The following is a 20,783-nucleotide window of genomic DNA, read 5'->3' as shown; positions in this document are numbered from 1 at the left end:
ATATTTGGCACAGTTGTTGGATATCATAACAAAATACTACGTGCCAAAATTCATTCAAATTGGATGAGAATTGCGCACTCTAGAGGCTCAAGAAGTCAAAACCCAAGATCGGTTTATATGACAGATATATCAGGTTATGGACCGATCTGAACCATACTTGGCACAGTTGTTGGATATCATAACAAAACACGTCGTGCAAAATTTCATTCCAATCGGATAGGAATTGCGCACTCTAGAGGCTCAAGAAGTCAAGACCCAAGATCGGTTTATATGGCTGCTATATCAAAACATGGACCGATATGGCCCATTTACAATACCAACCGACCTACACTAATAAGAAGTATTTGTGCAAAATTTCAAGCGGCTAGCTTTACTCCTTCGGAAGTTAGCGTGCTTTCGACAGACAGACGGACGGACATGGCTAGATCGACATAAAATTTCACGACGATCAAGAATATATATACTTTATGGGGTCTAAGACGAATATTTCGAGTAGTTACAATCAGAATGACGAAATTAGTATACCCCCCATCTTATGGTGGAGGGTATAAAAAAACATTTTGGACTAAGTGGCTTTGTGGCTGCACAATCTTAACCTTTTGAAATATGCACTGCATTAATCCGAACGGTATTGGCAAGTTGCGCATGCCAACCATGCGACCTACAAGTTTAGATTATACATATAAGTAGATTTTTATTCTGTATATTGCAGAAGGCAAAGCGAAGCGTGCTTGGGTGGTCTAGTATTCATTAAAGTTCCTATTAAGCATTTAACCGAAACTATCTATCTCTCTCTTTCTTTCTTTATCTCTTGTTTAAAGTCTTCTGAGTGAAATTGTAATTCAAAAATACAGTTGTGGTCAAAATAATAGCAGCGCAGGAAAATAAAAATCGTTATTGATTTAATTGTTTAATCCTAGATGGACCACTAAGGTGGTAAAACAGGGGGGATCAAATGCAATGGTTCGGGGACGTTCTCCTTACTAAGGTGTTGGTCCTATATATAGCATCGGAAATATCATAGATGCTGGCAAATGCATTGAAATACTCCAAAATATTAAGCTCGCGTGAGCGGATATTTAAATGACTTTATCTTGTTAACTTCAAGATTATGATCCGAAGTATACCAGTCGTTTGGCAGTAATGTGGTTTCGGGCCTTAATGCAATTGAAATTTTATGGCGTAATTTCAAAACTGAGATGGCCATAGCAAAACCGAATAATAATTTTAATCCTTAGTGTACTATTCAAGGCGCCTGGCAAAAAAATCCGAAAGAAAGGTTCAAAAATGTGGTAGATTCAGTGGAAAGACTTTGTGAAACAGTTTAACGCAACAAAATTTGCCCAAGAACTAAGGTATTTTAAGACATTTATGCAAAAAAAAAGGTAGATAAAAATATATATTTTTGTACCCTCCACCATAAATAACACCTCGCAATACCCTCCACCTTTTGTAACACCTTGAAATATGAATCTAAGCCGTCATAAAGTAAAGGGTGATTTTTTTGAGGTTAGGATTTTCATGCATTAGTATTTGACAGATCACGTGGGATTTCAGACATGGTGTCAAAGAGAAAGATGCTCAGTATGCTTTGACATTTCATCATGAATAGACTTACTAACGAGCAACGCTTGCAAATCATTGAATTTTATTACCAAAATCAGTGTTCGGTTCGAAATGTGTTCATTCACCGTAACGTTGCGTCCAACAGCATCTTTGAAAAAATACGGTCCAATGATTCCACCAGCGTACAAACCACACCAAACAGTGCATTTTTCGGGATGCATGGGCAGTTCTTGAACGGCTTCTGGTTGCTCTTCACTCCAAATGCGGCAATTTTGCTTATTTACGTAGCCATTCAACCAGAAATGAGCCTCATCGCTGAACAAAATTTGTCAAAATTTGAACACATTTCGAACCGAACACTGATTTTGGTAATAAAATTCAATGATTTGCAAGCGTTGCTCGTTAGTAAGTCTATTCATGATGAAATGTCAAAGCATACTGAGCATCTTTCTCTTTGACACCATGTCTGAAATCCCACGTGATCTGTCAAATACTAATGCATGAAAATCCTAACCTCAAAAAAATCACCCTTTACATATATTCTTGATGGTCATAACATTTCAAGTCGATCCGTTCGTTCGTCCGTCTGTCGAAAGCACGCTAACGTTCGAAGGAGTAAAGTCAGGCGCTTGAAATTTTGCACCAATACTTCTTATTAGTGCAGGTCGGCCTAGATTGTAAATGGGCCAAATCGGTCCATGTTTTGATATAGCTGAGATATAAACCGATCTTGGGTCTTGTCTTCTTGAGCTTTTAGAGGGCGCAATTCATATCCGATTTGGCTGAGATTTTGCACGTAGTATTTTGGTATCAACTTCGACAACTGTGACAAGTATGGTCCAAGTCGGTTGATAACCTGATATAGCTGCTTTATAGACCGACCTTGGCGGAAATTTTGCATGAAGTATTTTGGTATGACTCCCCACAACTGTGCCAAGTATAGTCTAAATCAGTCCATAACCTGATATAGTCGCCATATAAAGCGATGTCCCGATTAGACTTCTTCAGCCTCTAGAGGGCATAATTCCTATCGGATTTGGGTGAAATTTAGCATGACGTGTTTCGTTACGACTTCCAACAACTGTGTTAAGTATGGTTGAAATCGGTTGATAACCTGCAATAGCTGCCATATAAACTGATCTTGGGTCTTGACTTCTTGAGCTTCTGGAGGGCGCAATTCTTACCCGATTTGGTCGAAAATTAGCATGAAGTGTTTTATTTTAATTTTTAACAACTATGTCATGTATGGTGTAAATCAGTCTATATCCTGATATAGCCGCCATGTAAACCAATCTCCCGATAAGACTTGACTTGGGCTTGTAGAGGGCGCAATTCTTTTCCAATATGGTTGAAATTTTTCATATGTCGTTTTGGTGTGTCTTCCAACAACTGTTCCAAGTGTGGTCTAAATCGGTATATAGCCTGATATAGCTACCATATAAACCGACTTCCCAGTTTGATTGTTTGAGCCTCTGGAGGGCGCAATTATTACTTGATCTGCCTGAAATTTTGGAGGTGGTGTTTCTCTATGAATGGTGTTTTTTCTATTTGAAAAAAGTCATTTAAAGAACTTGACAAATACGACCCATGTTGGAGGGTACATACGATTCGGCCCGGCCGAACTTAGTAGATTTTACTTGTTTCCATTAAAATGTTTTATCATTCTGCGCTGTTGTTTTTTTGACCGCAGCTGTATATATAGGTACACCTACCTCTCAAATTAAGCGAGTTAAACTACCTAAATTGAGCAAATTTCCTTCTCAATTTAATAACTTTCTACTTCTTAGTCCTTTAAAACACCTCTGCACATTGCTGAGGACCACCCTCGTTGTTTTTACTTGGCCAAAAAACCCTCCAAGAATCGACCTCTCATATTACAATTAAATTTTCTTTTTCTCCATTTAAAGTATTTCTATGTCTCTTTTGAAGAGCAAATACCTACTTATCTCTTAGTTTCTCAAAAACATATTCGACCTTCAACGGTTATTTACTTTTGCTTACAGATGCCTAAACAAAGAGTACTTGACTAACTGTGGCTTTGCACTTCGGTGCGCAACAGCGTGATAATTACAATTTAGACAGAGATTTTTCTATGAGTGCACATAGCGAATCAATAATCGTCAGAGTCAAAATACGCATTGATGATTGATGAGTTTACCAAGGAAACAGGTTATCAACAGAGGGGGCTAATGGAAGACAGGTAAAACAAGAGAAGCAAAATACTGGGTTGCCCAAAAAGTAATTGCGGATTTTTTAAAAGAAAGTAAATGCATTTTTAATTAAACTTAGAATGAACTTTAATCAAATATACTTTTTTACACTTTTTTTCTAAAGCAAGCTAAAAGTATCAGCTGATAACTGACAGAAGAAAGAATGCAATTACAGAGTCACAAGCTGTGAAATAATTTGTCAACGCCGACTATATGAAAAATCCGCAATTACTTTTTGGGCAACCCATGGAATACATTTTTTTCCTTTTTATAAAAATGCAATTTTTACAAAATCTTTCAAGCAATAACACTTTTACAAAATTTCTATGGAACGAAATTTTGATTAAATTTTCCATAGGTTGAAAATTTTAAAAAATTTTCCAAAGATTAAAATTTTTGAAAAATTTTTTAGGGAAATATAATTTTGTAAAAATTTTTCTATGGAAAAATTGGGTTGCCCAAAAAGTAATTGCGGATTTTTCATATAGTCGGCGTTGACAAAAAATCTTTTCACAGCTTGTGACTCTGTAATTGCATTCTTTCTTCTGTCAGTTATCAGCTGTTACATGCTTTAGAAAAAAAGTGTAAAAAAAGTATATTTGATTAAAGTTCATTCTAAGTTTTATTAAAAATGCATTTACTTTCTTTTAAAAACTCCGCAATTACTTTTTGGGCAACCAATAATATGTTGTGCAAACTCTGCAAAATGTTACAAAATCTTTTAGTTTTCGTACGCATTCCTTGACCCCTATCTGTTAATTCTGCGTGTTAAATTCCTCATTATGAATACATTGGTATTTCGAAGTTTCATCAAAATGCAAATAAAGAAAAAAACTAGCATACATACACATAATCAAACAACAACAATAACAATAGACCGACCGATTAGTAACTTTAGACCTCGTGAGAAATCACAACTTCACAGAGTCATGAGAGATGGATGATTCGGCTCCAGTCACTTTAAGAATAGAAGAAATCTAAACAGCTGATGAAAGTGAGTCGTCTGCAAGGTGATAATTCCACTTTGACCATGGAAAGAGCAACAACAAAAAGAAAACAAACATCAAAATGGCAAACAAACAACTAAGCACCGGAGCTCAAATACAAGCCAACGACAACTTCTGTTGCTAGTGCAACAGAAAACAAAAGGCCCCATAACAGACCCCCCTCTGAGTAACCAAAAGAACATAACGAAGTAAATGATGACGACAACGTCGACGTCGACGATGATTGCAAAGAAGGAGACGACAAGTGTGAGTTTAGCCAAAGCCGGTATGTGGGTATTTCGATAAAATGAGCTGTCGCTGCACAGTAGGACCAAATAATGTAACAGAAACAACAAGTAAAAGCATGCTGAGTTCGGCCAGACCGAATCTTGGGAACCCACCACCATGGATTCTGCAACAAATTTTACAAAATAAATTTAGTTTAAGGGCATAATTTTATTCCACATACCAAACTTCTATCAAGCCAGCAAAAATTAAATCTTTTAAGAACCGAACATGGATGATCGAGAGACCGGTTTACATGGAAGCTATATCAGGTTATGGACTAATTTGGACCGTATTTGGCACAGTTGTTGGAAGTCTTAACAGCCAAATCGGACAAAAATTGTGTATCGGGGCAAAATTTCAAGCGGCTAGCCTGGCGTTCGATCGCCATTGTAATTTCTGCAGAGGGAAGGACGGACATGGCTAGATCGACTCAGAACGACGAGACAATCAACATATATATATTGTATATATAAATTATGGGGTCTTTGACGAATATTTCGAGGTGTTACAAACGGAATGACAAGATTAGTATACCTACATGCTGATGGTGGCTATTAAAAAAATTAAGCGAAAAATGCAAAACATAAAATATATTTTTAAACCCACCACCATAGTATCCTATAACCATAGGGGGGTATATTCATTTAGCAATGAACCGATTTAGACCATACTTAGCACAGTTTTTGAAAGTCATAACAAAACACCTCATACAAAATGTTTAGCCAAATCGGATAAGAATTACGCCGTCTAGAGGCTCGAGATATCAAAATCCCAGATCGGTTTATGTGGCGGCTATATTATTAGGTTATGAACGGATTTTGACCATACTTGGCACAGTTGTTAGAAGACATAACGGAACACCTCATACAGAATATAAACCAAACTGGATAGGAATTGCGCCCTCTAAAGGCTCAAGAAGTCAAGATTCGACATAGGTTTAAAAAAAGCTATATCAAGTTATGAACTGATTCGGACCGTACTTAGCACAGTTGTTGTCGAACATAATAGCAATATGAGGCTCAAATGAAAGGTCTTTGGGAGTAAAGCACGAATCTAATATCAACATTCGGGAAAAAGTGTCTATGGGGCCACCCCACCCCCCGTAACACCACAAACAAAATTTAATATGGAGGCCTAACAAAAGGTATTTTAGAGTAAAACACGAATCTGATATATATTTGACTGCCCCATCCCCCCAAAACATCGCCAAAGGGGGAAATTTTTGCCGACTATGGTAATGTGGGGCTCAAATGAAAGATATTTGGGAGTAGAGCACCAATCTGATATCAACATTTGGGACCAACAGCCAAGGGCATATCCCACCCCCATAACAACCCATAAATGAGACGTATTTGCTCACCATGACAATATGGGGCTCAAAGAGGGAGGAGCACACTGGTGATAGGTTTTAGAGCCAACCACAAAGCGGACATATTTACTGACTGTTGCTATGAGGGGCTCAAATGAATGGTATTCGAGATTAGAAAACGAATTCTATATCAATTTTGGTCAAGTTTTTGGGAGACGCCTTATCCCATAAACTTCCGTTAAACTAATGGCAATAAATGATATTTGCGATTAGAGCACGAAGCTGATAGTTTTTAGGGCTAAGTGTTTGGGGGACCATCCCAATCCTTAAAACAACCCTAAATTGGGGGTTCAAAACGAAAGGTATTGGATAGTTGAGAACGAAATTACTAATTTTCTTGGGGTCCACCACTTCCCCAAAACACTCCCAAACAAGACTTATTTACTGACCATGGCAAAATGGTGCTTAAATAAAATAAATTTGGTAGTAGGATACTATTCTGATATCCAAATGTTCGACCACCTCTTTCCCAAAACACCCGCAAAAAGGACAAGTTTACCGACCACAGCATATGTAGCTCAAATAAAAGGTATTTGAGATTAGAAAACCAATTTTATATCAAGTTATGGGAACAAGTGGTTGGGGAACGCCTCATCCCATAAACTCCCCTTAAACCAACGGCAATATGGGGTTCCAAACAAAGACATTTGATGCTGATATTTTTTCAGGGTAAGGTGTCTGGGGGACCGGTCTCTCGATCATCCTTGCTCGGTTCCTAGAAGATTTAACTTTTGCTGGTTTGACAGAAGTTTGGTATGCGGAATAAAATAATGCCTTTCAACAAAATTTATTTTGTATAAATGTTTAGCAGAATCCATGGTGGTGGGTTCCCAAGATTCGGCCCGGCAGAACTTAGCACGCTTTTACTTATTTATCAATAGAAAAACCCATTTGGTTTTAAATCAAAATTATTTTCAAAAATTTGGTCGTAAAAATAACCGGACTACAGTTTCTGGGATTCCATCCCTTTATAAGCGCCATTCTTCGACGAATTACCCAGTCAATCATCAATGTTATTGACTTGTTGACAAAAATAGTCTAAGTGAGAAAAACACTATTGGTAATAACTTCGAAGAAAGCTGTCAGTAAGAATATTGAAAACATTTTGATTTTTTTTTAACTGTTTAACAATTTTTTTTATAGAACTTAATCTTAATTTTATTTATAAGAAAATTTTGTCAAGATTTGATTTTTTAACCAATTTTTTTTTTTTAATTGTTTAGAGAAAATATTTGCGAAAACTTTTTTTAAGCTTGTATATCTGAAGAAACTTTCTGTAGAAAGTTTAAATCTGCAGAATAATTTTCTTAATTTTTAATTTTCACAAAGTTTAAATTTTTAATTTTTTGTATTGTTATTTTTCTGTGCTCATGATCTTTTCAGCCCATTGTGCACAACTGTTCAATGACTGAGTTTTTGAGGCAAGAGAGTTTTATTTTACATAGATGGGTGCCGATTTTTTTCCATAGTAAACAAACCGTTGAGTGAGGTGGTTTTTAGCTTTATGCAGCAGAGTGGGAAAAGGGAAGGAAGAAAATATTAACACAAATTACAAAAACAAAAATTATAAACATAATTTTAGGTAGCTGATTTTCTGATGACTGCACAACGAACAAATACCCGTCTTTCGTCCGTCCTTCAGCGAAATATTCATTCAATGTTTTGGTAAAGTGAAGTGTGTGGAGAAGGTGAAGTGCGAGAGAAAGAGAGTAACAGGCACAGCCAATAACAAGTGAGTAAGCTGAGTTGAATCGAATTGAGCTGTTGTTGGTTGTTGGATTGTAAGCGTAAACTAACAGCACCTTCATCTAAGCCATGTTATCGAGTCTTCCGTTTAGTCATTACGAAAGCCTACACGGGATAGGTGGTAGAGCAAGCTCGAACGGGCGGTTAAAACGCATTTTCGAAAAAAAAACCAAAACCTAGCAAAATAGAATTAAACGGTTAACGACTTCGAAAAAAAAAACCAAAGCAACAAGTGCTGCTGTGTGCTAACAACGAAAACAAAAAACTTTAAAAATAGACTCCAAAAGTTCATTAAAAGGTGATTCATAGTTGATCAGCGGCGGATATCAGTACATAAGAAAAAATATTTAATCCACACGCTGTTAATTATGAAGCGCTTGAGAAGCTTCGCACGCATTACGTTTGACCTGCTGATCTTTGCCGCCGTATGTTTGAGCGAATTGGCCTTACGCAAATGGTTTAGACCACACAAGCGCGGCTTCTTCTGCAACGATGAGTCACTGCAGTATCCCCTGCGAGAAAGCACCATTGGTGTGACACTCATGGTCAGCATTGTCTTGGCTGTGCCCAGTTTGGTGATAATGGTCATAGAATTGTTTAAGCAACTTTCACCACAAGCGCAGTCTGCTGGAGAAAAGCGCAAATCGCCACCAGCCATGGCGCAGAACTCTAAGCAGGGTTGTCGTTTTGGCGCGAGATTGATGCATTGCTATGCCCAGATTGGTTATTATCTCTTTGGCTTGGCCTTGACTCTGGTGGCCACCCACATCACAAAGATAACAGTGGGGCGTTTGAGGCCCCATTTCTTTGCCGTTTGCCAACCCCAGATGCCAGATGGCTCCACCTGCAAGGATTCCTTCAATTATGGCCGCTACATAGAGGATTACCAGTGCGTGGCTCAAAATATGACCGAGTCCACTCTGGACCAAGTGGGCCAATCATTCCCCAGTGGGCACTCTAGCATCTTCTTCTATGCCATGATCTATTTGGCATTTTACCTGCAGTCAGCCTTAAGTACCAGGGCCTCCAAGCTGTTGAAACACCTGCTGCAGTTCATCTTCATTATGTTTGCCTGGTATGTGGCTTTGTCAAGGATCTCAGATTACTGGCATCATTGGTCGGATGTTTTGGCAGGCATTCTATTGGGCGCCTGCATAGCCTTTATAGTGGCCACCTATGTGGCCCACATCTTTGTGCGCCGGCCCATGCGTTTAAACTCCAATGTGGCTCCCAAGCCGCCAGCCAAGCCGTCAGCCTCACCGGCTGGTTCTTCGGGAAAATCCAATACAACACCGCCAGTCTTGCCCGCCTATACCTTTGGAACATTGCCATACTTGCCCCATCCCCATGCAACAGCGGCGGCAGTGGCGGCCGCTGCAGCCGCCCAACAACAGGCCCAGTTTGCTCAGACCTATCATAATTATGGCTATGTACCATAGCGCCTTCATCATCACCAACAACAACAGCATCAGCAGTAGGCAGCAGCAGCCAATGTGAAAGTAGTCAATCGTCCTCATCTTCATCCACAGCATCACCTAACGTCGGCCGCAACTCATTGTGTTTCAGTGCCTGCAGTAGCCTGGCAGCAGCTTTGGCATGCCTCAAAGATTATGCCATGCAGTTTTGCCGTTTTTTGGAAAATGAAAACTAACAACAACCACAAAAAACTTCAGCACTGGATTCGCATGCAGTAACGAAAAAAAAAATGTTTTTTATGAGTTATTTTTTTTAGTTGTAAGTTTTTTAGTGAGCGTTTTTCGAGTTTGGTCTTTAAATTCTTGTCTTTACCATATTTGGCGGGTAGAAAAATATTTTACCGATGCACACATTTAAAGCAGCCACAACAACAACAACATTCACGTTTTAAGGAATGTGTTGTAATTTTTTTTTTTCTTACATACATGGATTATTAGGTGCGGGCACAAGTTGTTGGCTCTCGTATTTTTTGGATAGGCTGGGCGGAGTTAATTGTGTAATGAAAATATGGCAACATTGCCATTTGGGAAACAAAAGAAAACAGCTGATCCTAAAAGGGAAAAACAGAGGTAACAGGCGCTAGAAGTTAAACAATTTAAAATTACCCCCAAACATCACATTCGAGTCTAAACGCAAGCAAGGAATCAAGCATCAGCGTAAAACCCCAGCTGGCGTCAGAGGCCAGCGGCATGAGAGCCCCATATGAAATGCTTGTAAAACAACTTGACGCAGACCCTAGACTCTTTGATTGGGTTTAGACTCTCAAGTGGGACAACGGGAAGACTTCTCTCATACAAATGATTGCAACCCTATACAAGTTTGAGCTGAATGACAATGTACTAGGGTCTAGTGTCAAAGAAATATTTTGACTCAACTTTGAACTTTCCTCCTCACAGAGGTTGAAGTCATCAGTCACAAATAATGTATAAATAACTTAAAATACTTATTCGATGTAAATATCGTTCGTTGTAGTTAATTTTATTCTTTAAGACAAATGTGGTGCTAAAAATAAAACATTACTCAAGTATAGAAGCCAAAATATGGATGCCTTAACAAATTCCAGAGAGAAACAAGTAAAACCGTGTTAAGTTCGGCCGGGCCGAAACTTAGGAACCCACCACCATGGATTCTGCTAACAATTTATAAAAAAAAAAATTTAGTTGAAGGACTATTTTATGCTACATATCAAACTTCTGTTAAACCAGCAAAAGTTAAAGCTTCTAGGAACCGAACAAGGATGATCGAGAGACCAGCCTTATCAGATTATACACTGATTTGGACCGTATTTGGCACAGTTGTTGGAAGTCATAACAGAACACCGCATGCAAAATTTCAGCCAAATCGAACAAAAATTACGGCTTGTAAGTCAAATCGGGAGGTCGGTTTATATGGGAGTTGTATCAGTTTGTAGACCGATTTAGACCGTACTTGGCACAGTTGTTGAAAGTCATAACGAAACTCTACATGCCAAAATTTTAGTCAAATCGGACACAAATTGAGGCTTCAAATCGGGAGATCGGTTTATATGGGAACTATATCTGGTTATAGACCGATTCGGACCGTACCCACATGCAAAATTTCAGCTAAATCGGACAAGAATTTGCGGCTTGTAAGGGCTCAAGAAGTCAAATCGAGAGATCGGTATATAATTGACCCATATCAGGTTATAGACTCATTTGGAGCGTACTTGGCACAGTTATTGAAAGTTATAGCAGTATAATACGTGCAAAATTTCAGCCAAATCGGACAAAAAAATTGCGGCTTGTAAGTGCAATAAGTCAAATCGTGAGATCGGTTAATATGGGAGCTATATCTAAATCTGAACCGATATGGTCCATTTGCAATCCCCAACGACATACAGTATCTGTGCAATATTTCAAGCTTTACGCATTCGACCGCTATCGTGATAATAGATAGACAGGGCGGACATGGCTAGTTCGACTTAGAACGACGAGAAGATCAAGAACAGATATACTTTATGGGGTCTTTGATGAATATTTCAAGGTGTTATAAAGGGAATGACTAGATTAGTATACCCCCATCCTATGGTGGTGGGTATAAAAAGATAAAATCATATGGGTAATAAATTAAACATAAGTTTTTCCGGTAAAAAAACCAAAAAAAAACAAAAACTAAACAAATTGTTCTATAAAGTGGATAACAGTCCATTCTGTGGCTTTTTACCTAAATCTGGAATACCATAATGCTGTGAAACTGCTTTGACACGGATGTTTGTCAACTATGGCCCTTGGATGGGAAAGTTTTTGCATTTTTTAGTCCTTGGATGAAAAATGCTATGGCCATAACTATTCTGCTCTAGGAGAACAGTCCGTCTGTGCCCAATAACCTTAATCTGTTCCTTCCTTTAACCATATACCTGTAAAAAGCCTGACCTGACGCCACAGCATTGAAATGCCTTTTGCTTTACATTGAACCAAACATTTTTGGTCCTTCCATTGCAAACAATCGAATAAAGTCGCAATTTGCGAGCTCTTTAAAGTCAAATAAAATTAATGACGCACAGTGGGATAGAATCGTAAAAAAAACTACATATTTTTTACTATTTTTTTTTTTGAAACGGGTAAAGATACCTCTTTGAATATTTAGGGTTGAGGTGTTAGAGAGATCATGTTCAAACTTTTAAGGTCATAGGTGGTCCGGGCACCTCTAAGCAGGCCCCTAAATTTAGTCATTTCGGCATTTTAAAAATTTATTCGGGCCGTCAAATCTTCATTTGTGGTCCGATTTACTGAACCAAGCATTTTTGGTCCTTTCATTGCAAACACTCGAATAAAGTCGCAATTTGCGAGCTCTTTAAAGTCAAACAAAATTAACGACGCACAGTGGGATAGAATCGTAAAAAAAAAATACATATTTTTTACTATTTTTTTTTGAAACTGGTAAAGATACCTCTTTGAATATTTAGGGTTGAGGTGTTAGAGAGATCATGTTCAAACTTTTAAGGTCATAGGTGGTCCGGGCACCTCTAAGCAGGCCCCTAAATTTAGTCACTTCGGCATTTTAAAAATGTATTCGGGCCGTCAAACCTTCATTTGTGGTCCGATTTACTGACGTTGCCATTACCAGTTAGAACTCCAATCAGCATTCCAAAGTTCTGGGATAGAATGGAAAAAAAACTTTTAGAATGGCTAGGGATAACTCTTTAAAATTTTGAATGGTTGGACCCGAGGTGTTAGCTAGGCCCTATTTGGTCCGGGCACCTTTCAAGCATTTAAATTTAGTCTTCTCAGCATTTTTAAAATTAATTTGAGCTGTCATTTGTAGTCCAATTTACTGAAGTTACTATGACCAATAAAAACTCCTACCAGCATTCCGAAGTCCTGTTTCCTAAGCCCCAGGATAAGCGACGCACTATGGGATAGATGAGAAAAAAAACTACTTACAGATCTTCCGTTTTGGAACGGCTAGGGATAATTCTTTCAAATTTTGAATGGTTGTGCTTCTAGGCGATAGGAGTTCCGGGCAACTCTTGGCGGGTACCTAAAATTAACCACCTCGACATTTCAAAGGTTTATTCGGTATGACAAATTTTCATTTGTGGTCCGATTTTCGTACGTTGCAATTACCAGTAAGAACTCCTCTATCAGCATTCTGAAGTCCTGTTTCCTAAGCCCCAAGATAAACGACGCACAATGGGATAGAATGACAAAAAGTAGTAAAAAATCCGACATTTTAAAATGGGTAGAGATAACTGTTTGAAATTTTGAATGAGGCTGAGGTGTTAGCGAGATCGTGTGCAAAATTTTAAGGCCCTAAGTGGTCTGGGCGCCCCACCGCAGACCGCTAAAGTTGGTCACTTCGACATATTTGTTCGGTCTGCCGAATATTCATTTATAAATGAAATACTGGCCGAAATTTTTTACAAAAATACCCAAAAAAAATCCAGTATTTTTTACATTATTTGACTCTTAAACTGCATAACTGAACAATCGGGTTTGGATACTTTTTTCGGCAAAGTAAAGTAAATTGCCAAATACGAAGATTATCTAGGCCAAATCCTAATTAAATCTTAAGTCGAATATCACCGAAACCTGAAGAGAAATTCTAGACTTCAACCAGACTTTTTTAGGCATTAGTATGGTGAAATCCACCGCAGAACATTTTTCTGATGTTCACGCCGGGATTTGAGGCTAGGCGTTCGGCGTCATAGGCAGGTATGCCAACCACTGCCCCACGATTTTGAGCACTATCAAAAAAAAAACCGCCTCCCTAAGATGGAAAGCCTGTGCCCCTGCAGACCCATGCATGAGCAGGACAGGTGTTCGATCGTCTCCTCCTCATCATCATCAAGACAGTGTCCATAGTAAAGGGTGATTTTTTTGAGGTTAGGATTTTCATGCATTAGTATTTGACAGATCACGTGGGATTTCAGACATGGTGTCAAAGAGAAAGATGCTCAGTATGCTTTGACATTTCATCATGAATAGACTTACTAACGAGCAACGCTTGAAAATCATTGAATTTTATTACCAAAATCAGTGTTCGGTTCGAAATTTTGTTCAGCGATGAGGCTCATTTCTGGTTGAATGGCTACGTAAATAAGCAAAATTGCCGCATTTGGAGTGAAGAGCAACCAGAAGCCGTTCAAGAACTGCCCATGCATCCCGAAAAATGCACTGTTTGGTGTGGTTTGTACGCTGGTGGAATCATTGGACCGTATTTTTTCAAAGATGCTGTTGGACGCAACGTTACGGTGAATGAACACATTTCGAACCGAACACTGATTTTGGTAATAAAATTCAATGATTTGCAAGCGTTGCTCGTTAGTAAGTCTATTCATGATGAAATGTCAAAGCATACTGAGCATCTTTCTCTTTGACACCATGTCTGAAATCCCACGTGATCTGTCAAATACTAATGCATGAAAATCCTAACCTCAAAAAAATCACCCTTTAGCTGCCATATAGACCAATCTCTCGCTTTAAGGTTTTGGACCCATAAAAGGCGCAAAGAATTTTAAATTTCATTATTTGGGAAATATTCCTTTGTTTTTAAGAAATACTTCATTCAAATTCGGTCTTTAGGGAAAATTTCCTTGCCTTTGGAAAAATGTTGTCCTAAAATAATTCTGAAATTTTCATAAAATGTTTGTTTTCACAGAAGATTGTAATGATTTGGATTTTAAAGAAGAACCCTTATTCATTCCCATAGCCCACATGAATTTGTTCACCGACTCAAATGACCACAAACCATTTTAGGATTAGAGAAAAACTACATTCCTTAAAAATGCTAAGCTGACTAGCCAAAAATAGAGCCAACAACTTTTCCCTACACCCAACAGTCTGCATACCACAATGATACCAGAAAAAAGCAAGCAAAAAAAGACAAACCAAGCTGTAGATACGACGTAAGCCGTACTCGTCTTAGACCACCTTCAGAGACAAGATTTAGTTTTAAACGCCAAGTCTCTTGCGATGGGTAGAAGGCTAACTTACACGATTTGTCTTCGATTTAGTTTTATAAGGTTAAAATAAATGAAAAGAATTGTTTTATATTTTTTTAGGGAGAAACAAAACAAAAACAATAACAAGAATTCTGTGTATATGTATATATATAACAAATGAAAAAAAAAAAAAAAAAACAAGATAAATAGTTTCGTATGTAGTTCTTGTTCTGTTGCAATTTATGCTATTTTTTAATTTATTGAATTTTGTTTTTTTTTCGTAAAATATTCTTAAGATAAAGAAAATAATTGATTATAATTTTTGTATTTTTTACACTCCACTTTTAGAAGAAAAACAAGACAACAAAAGAATGAATTTAAAGAATTTTTTTTTATTATGATAAAATATATACAATGTGTTATGTTTGTATTGTTTATAGACAACAAACTGAAGACTGGATTTATGCTGATGTGTTTTTATTTTTTTTTTTTTAATTTTATTTCTCTTGGAATTCGATTTGTGTATTTTTTAATTTTATTCAACTGTGGTATTTGCAAGTGTTGCAGAGGGACTGCCATAACAGACGGAGAGTGGCATTAAGAGACCTGTTCGTAAAACAAAAATAGCTAAACCTGTTCAGAGGTCCATAAGGTAAGTAAGTTAAGGTATGGCTCCGCTGTCTGACTTGTCGTACAAATCCCCAGCCATATATGCAGCCTTGGTTTGTTGGCTTGGTATGCAAGACATGTCCACCATTTAGATGCAAAATGCATTTGAATTAGTGTTGCTCAAGTGGTATCGGCTTTAATGATCTGTGGGTTGGTTGCCGATATGGTTTCGGTGGCATTGCTAATTTCATCAGAATCCATTCAGACTGGATTAGCACAGAATCTGTGAGGGGTTACATTAAGCGTCTTACGACTTAAGAATAATGTAATGAGGCCAAAGTGTGGTTTGGCAATTTTGTTAAGAGTTTTGTTGTATTGAAATAGTGTTCCAAAGAAAAACTTACAAAAGCTTTTGCTGCTACACAGAATATTGTCAAATATTTCTATAGGTAAAATTCCCGTTATAAAGACAGATAGATGTGCCCTGCCCGCTCAGCTGTGCCTTCATTTACGCCACACGAAAAAATGTGTTTCTAATTCTTAGTCTATAGAAAATGTTGACAACATTTAAATTCTACAGATTTTTTCTTAAAAAATCTTTGAGAAATATAGACTACCTAAAATACCTATTGTCAAGGATTGTCTAGGGGCAGAAAAGCAAAAAAAAAAAAAATAAAATTCCTACCATAATAAACAACCGCCATTAAATTTCTATAATAAACAACCGCAATTAAATTTCTATATTTTATTTTTCTTTATTCAAAGAACTTATATGTTTTCATAACAAATATAAATACTCAAGTTACTTACAATACTTTGACCACTCTGCCCTCTCTTTACTCACGTTGGCGTTACCATTCAGTTGATCTGATTGTAAATAGCCAATTTATATGTGATAATCTAGTATTTCCTTAATCAAATCAATTTGCCAATTAAAACGATTTTCTGGTCTAAAGAACCAATCTTCCGGTCTTCATATTTGGTAGCCATCTTTGCGCAGATCTGTGCTTAGCCACCTGTGGACATAACCACCTAGTTTGGAATCTGGCAAGGACATTAGCATTTAATTTATGATGATTGTCTTCACACTAATGGCGGCCGGGCCGAATCTTATATACGCTCAACCATGGATAGCATTTGTCAAGTTCTTTGGCCGATATCTCTTTATAGACAAACAAAGCATAATTGATAAGAATTGCTATGCTATTTCAGCTATACCAAGTTATGATCCGTCGTAAAATTTCATCCGAATTGGATAGGAATTGCTCCCTGTAGAGTCTCAAAAAGTAATATTGGGAGTTACGTCTTCATGGGAGCTATATCAGGTTATGGACTGATTCAGTTCAAAATTTCATCCAAATCGGATAAGAATTGATCCCTCTAGAGGCTCAAGAAGAATAATCAGAAGAACGGTTTATATTGGAGCTATATCAGGTTCTAAACCATACTTGGAGCAATTGTTGATGGTCAAACCACGACTCTTCATGCGATATTTCAGCCAAATCCGATAATATTTACGCCCTCTAGCGGCTCAAGAAATCAAGATCAGAAATCGTTTTATAAGGGAGATATATCAGGTTATGAACTGCTTTGAACCACAATTGGCACAGTTGTTGATGGTCAAACCAAAACACTTGACGCAAAATTTCAGCCAAATCGCATAGCAATTGCGCTCTCTAGCAGCTTAAGAATTCAAGATTCGAAACCGGTTAATATGGGAACTATATCAGGTTATGAACCGATTTAAGTCATTCTTAACAGAGTTCTTGGAAGTCAGAATAAAACACTTGGTGCAAAATTTCAGCCCAATCGGATAAGAGTTGCGCCCTCTAGTGGCTCAAGAAGTCAAGATCCGATATCGGTTTATAAGGCAAAACATGGACCGATTTAGCCCATTTACAATCCTAAGTGACCTGCACTAAAAATAAGTTTTTATGCCAAAATGTCAAGCACCTAGCTTTACTCCTTTGAAAGTTAGCATGCTTTAGAGTGACATTTTTCGGAGATGGGGCGACACCTAGAGTGATCGCCTGGGTACTTGGATCCAATTTTTAATATCAAATTCGTATTCTAATCACTAATACCTTTCATTTGATATCCATATTGTGCTTATCAGTCCACTTTTGATTTTGGATGGCCTTTTGGGGTAACGGGAGAGGGCCCGCCCGCCCCTTCCGATATCAACCTATTGCTCCTTCCAAACCATATACGTAATCTACTTTCCAATAGCTTTCATTTAAGTTTCATATTGTCATACAGTCCAGATCGCGCATATATTGATATATCTGTCACATAGACCGATCTGCCAAGTAAGGGAATTATGCTCACAAAATCACCATAGGATGGGGGGTTATGTTCATTTAGTCATTCCGTCTGCAACACCTCAAACTATGCATATCCGACCATACAAAGTACGGTATTCGGATCACTCATAGCCGAATCACTCTACGGCCTTCAAAAATTGAGCTGAAATTTGGCACTAATACGTATTGTTGCTGCACGCAGGTTAAGTTCTTGAAACGGCCAAATTGGACCATATTTTGATATAGCTGCCATATATTGTAGACCGATCTGCCGATTTAGTGTTTGAAACCTATAAAAGCTGCATTTACAACCCAATTTCACTGAAATTTGAAACAGTGAGTTGTTGTAAGCATCCCGACATTGGACCCAAATATGGTTCAGATCAGACTATATTTATAAATAGCTGCCATAGAGACCGATTTGCCGATAAAAGGTCTGAAGCTTAAAAAAGCAGCTTTTGTTACCAGAATTCGCTGAAATTTTAATCAGTGAGATTTTTGGAGCCTCCCGCTAGCTAACCTAAACATGGTTAAGATCGGACGATATTTAGATATAGCTGTCATATAGACCGATCTTCCGGTTAAGGATCTAAAGTCAAAAAAGGTTTCATTTGTTATCCGATTTTGATGAAATTTTAAACAGTAAGTTGTCTTAAGCCTTTCGACATTCGACTCAGATATGGTTCAGATCGGACTATATTTAGATATAGCTGCCATAAGGACCGATCTGCCGATTAAAAATCGGAAGCCCTTAAAAGCTTTATATATTACCCGATTTCGTTGAAATTTGAAAAAAGTGAGTTGTTTTAAGCTTCCTGACATCTAACCCGTGCTGCCACATAAGCCAATTAAGGTCTTAATCCCCTGAAAACTTCATTTATTACCCCATTTCGCTGAAATTTTAAATAGTGAGTTCTTTTGAGCCTCCCGACATCCGACTTAAAAATACTCCAGATCATATTATGTAGACATAGCTGCCATATAAACCGATCTGCTGATTTAGGATCTTAATCCCATAAAAAGCGGATTTATTGACTGATGTCGTTGAAACTGTTACTTGTGTAAGAGTTCTTGGGACCTGAATAAAATATGATCCAGACCAACCCCTATTTAGATATTGTAGTGGCGTTAGAATAAAATAGAAGGATTAACATATCCATGGTGATGGGTGTCCAACGTTCGACACGGCCGAAACTAACACGTTTTTGCTTGTTTTATTTCATTTCATATCATTTCAAATCATTTCATATCATTCCATATCATTTCATATCATTTCATATCATTTCATATCATTTCATATCATTTCATATCATTTCATATCATTTCATATCATTTCATATCATTTCATATCATTTCATATCACTTCATATCATTTCATTTCATTCCATTTCATTTCATTTCATTTCATTTCATTTCATTTCATTTCATTTCATTTCATTTCATTTCATTTCATTTCATTTCATTTCATTTCATTTCATTTCATTTCATTTCATTTCATTTCATTTCATTTCATTTCATTTCATTTCATTTCATTTCATTTCATTTCATTTCATTTCATTTCATTTCATTTCATTTCATTTCATTTCATTTCATTTTATTTTATTTTATTTTATTTTATTTTATTTTATTTTATTTTATTTTATTTTATTTTATTTTATTTTATTTTATTTTATTTTATTTTATTTTATTTTATTTTATTTTATTTTATTTTATTTTATTTTATTTTATTTTATTTACCTATCGGTAGCTACAAAATTTGTTACAAAATCATATGGCATAAGCCTTTGTTATACCCACCACCACAGGATGGGGTATACTAATCTAGTCATTCCGTTCACACCTCGAAATATTGATCTGGGACTCAACAATGTATATATACTCTGGATCGTCTCGACATTCGCATTCGATCTAGCCATGTCCGTTCGTCTGTCTGTCGAAATCATGATAACGGTCGAACTCGTAAAGCTAGCCGCTTGAAATTTTGCACACATACTTAATATTGATGTAGGTCGTTAGGAATTGCAAATGAGTTCAGAAAATCGGTCAGATTTTGATATAGCTCCCATATAAACCGATCTTTCGATTTGACTTCTTGAGCCCCTGGATGCCGTTATTTCTGTCCGATTTGGCTAAATTTTTGCACATAGTGGTTTGTTTTGCCTCCAACAATTGTGCCAAGTACGGTCCGAATCCATATATATAACCTGATATAGCTCCATATAAATCGTTCTCCCGATTTGACTTCTTGAGCCCTTACAAGTCACAATTTGTGTCCGATTTGGCTGAAATGTTGCATGTGGTGTTATGTTATGAGCTGTTCCAGGTACGGTCTAAATCGGTCCATAACCTTATATTGCCACCGTAGCTCGGAGGCCACCGTAGCGCAGAGGTTAGCATGTCCGCCTATGACGCTGAAAGCCTGGGTTCGAATCCTGGCGTGACCATCAGAAAAAAATTTTCAGCGATGGTTTTCCCCTCCTAATGCTGGCAACATTTGCGAGGTACTATGCCATGTAAAACTTCTCTCCAAAGAGGTGTCGCACTGCGGAACGCCGTTCGGACTCGGCTATAAAAAGGAGGCCCCTTATCATTGAGCTTAAACTTGAATCAGACTGCACTCATTGATATGTGAGAAGTTTGCCCCTGTTCCTTAGTGGAATGTTCATGGGCAAAATTTGCAATTTGCATCCTTATATAGCTTCCATGTAAACCGGTCTCTCGATCATCCTTGTTTGGTTCCTAGAAATATGTAAAATAAAATAAAATTATGCCCTTCAACTGAATTTATTTTGTATGCATTTGGTGGTGGATTCCCATGATTCGGCC

General features: G+C 37.4%; 2 protein-coding genes across 2 annotated transcripts in view; one reads left to right on the top strand and one right to left on the bottom strand.

Moving 5' to 3' along the window:
* Positions 1 to 20,783, bottom strand: part of LOC106094656 (putative phosphatidate phosphatase) — a 162,958-nt gene that overhangs the window by 111,158 nt on the left and 31,017 nt on the right. The gene's annotated exons all lie outside the window — the stretch shown is intronic.
* On the top strand, positions 8,382 to 12,256 carry LOC106094689 (putative phosphatidate phosphatase). The gene has a single exon (XM_013261924.2). It carries the CDS (start codon positions 8,534 to 8,536, stop codon positions 9,602 to 9,604), a length of 1,071 nt encoding a protein of 356 aa, XP_013117378.2. The 5' UTR covers positions 8,382 to 8,533; the 3' UTR covers positions 9,605 to 12,256.

The sequence above is a fragment of the Stomoxys calcitrans genome, chromosome 1 (genome assembly GCF_963082655.1).
Source record: "Stomoxys calcitrans chromosome 1, idStoCalc2.1, whole genome shotgun sequence".
NCBI lineage: Eukaryota > Metazoa > Arthropoda > Insecta > Diptera > Muscidae > Stomoxys > Stomoxys calcitrans.
This window is presented reverse-complemented; position numbering and strand designations above follow the sequence as displayed.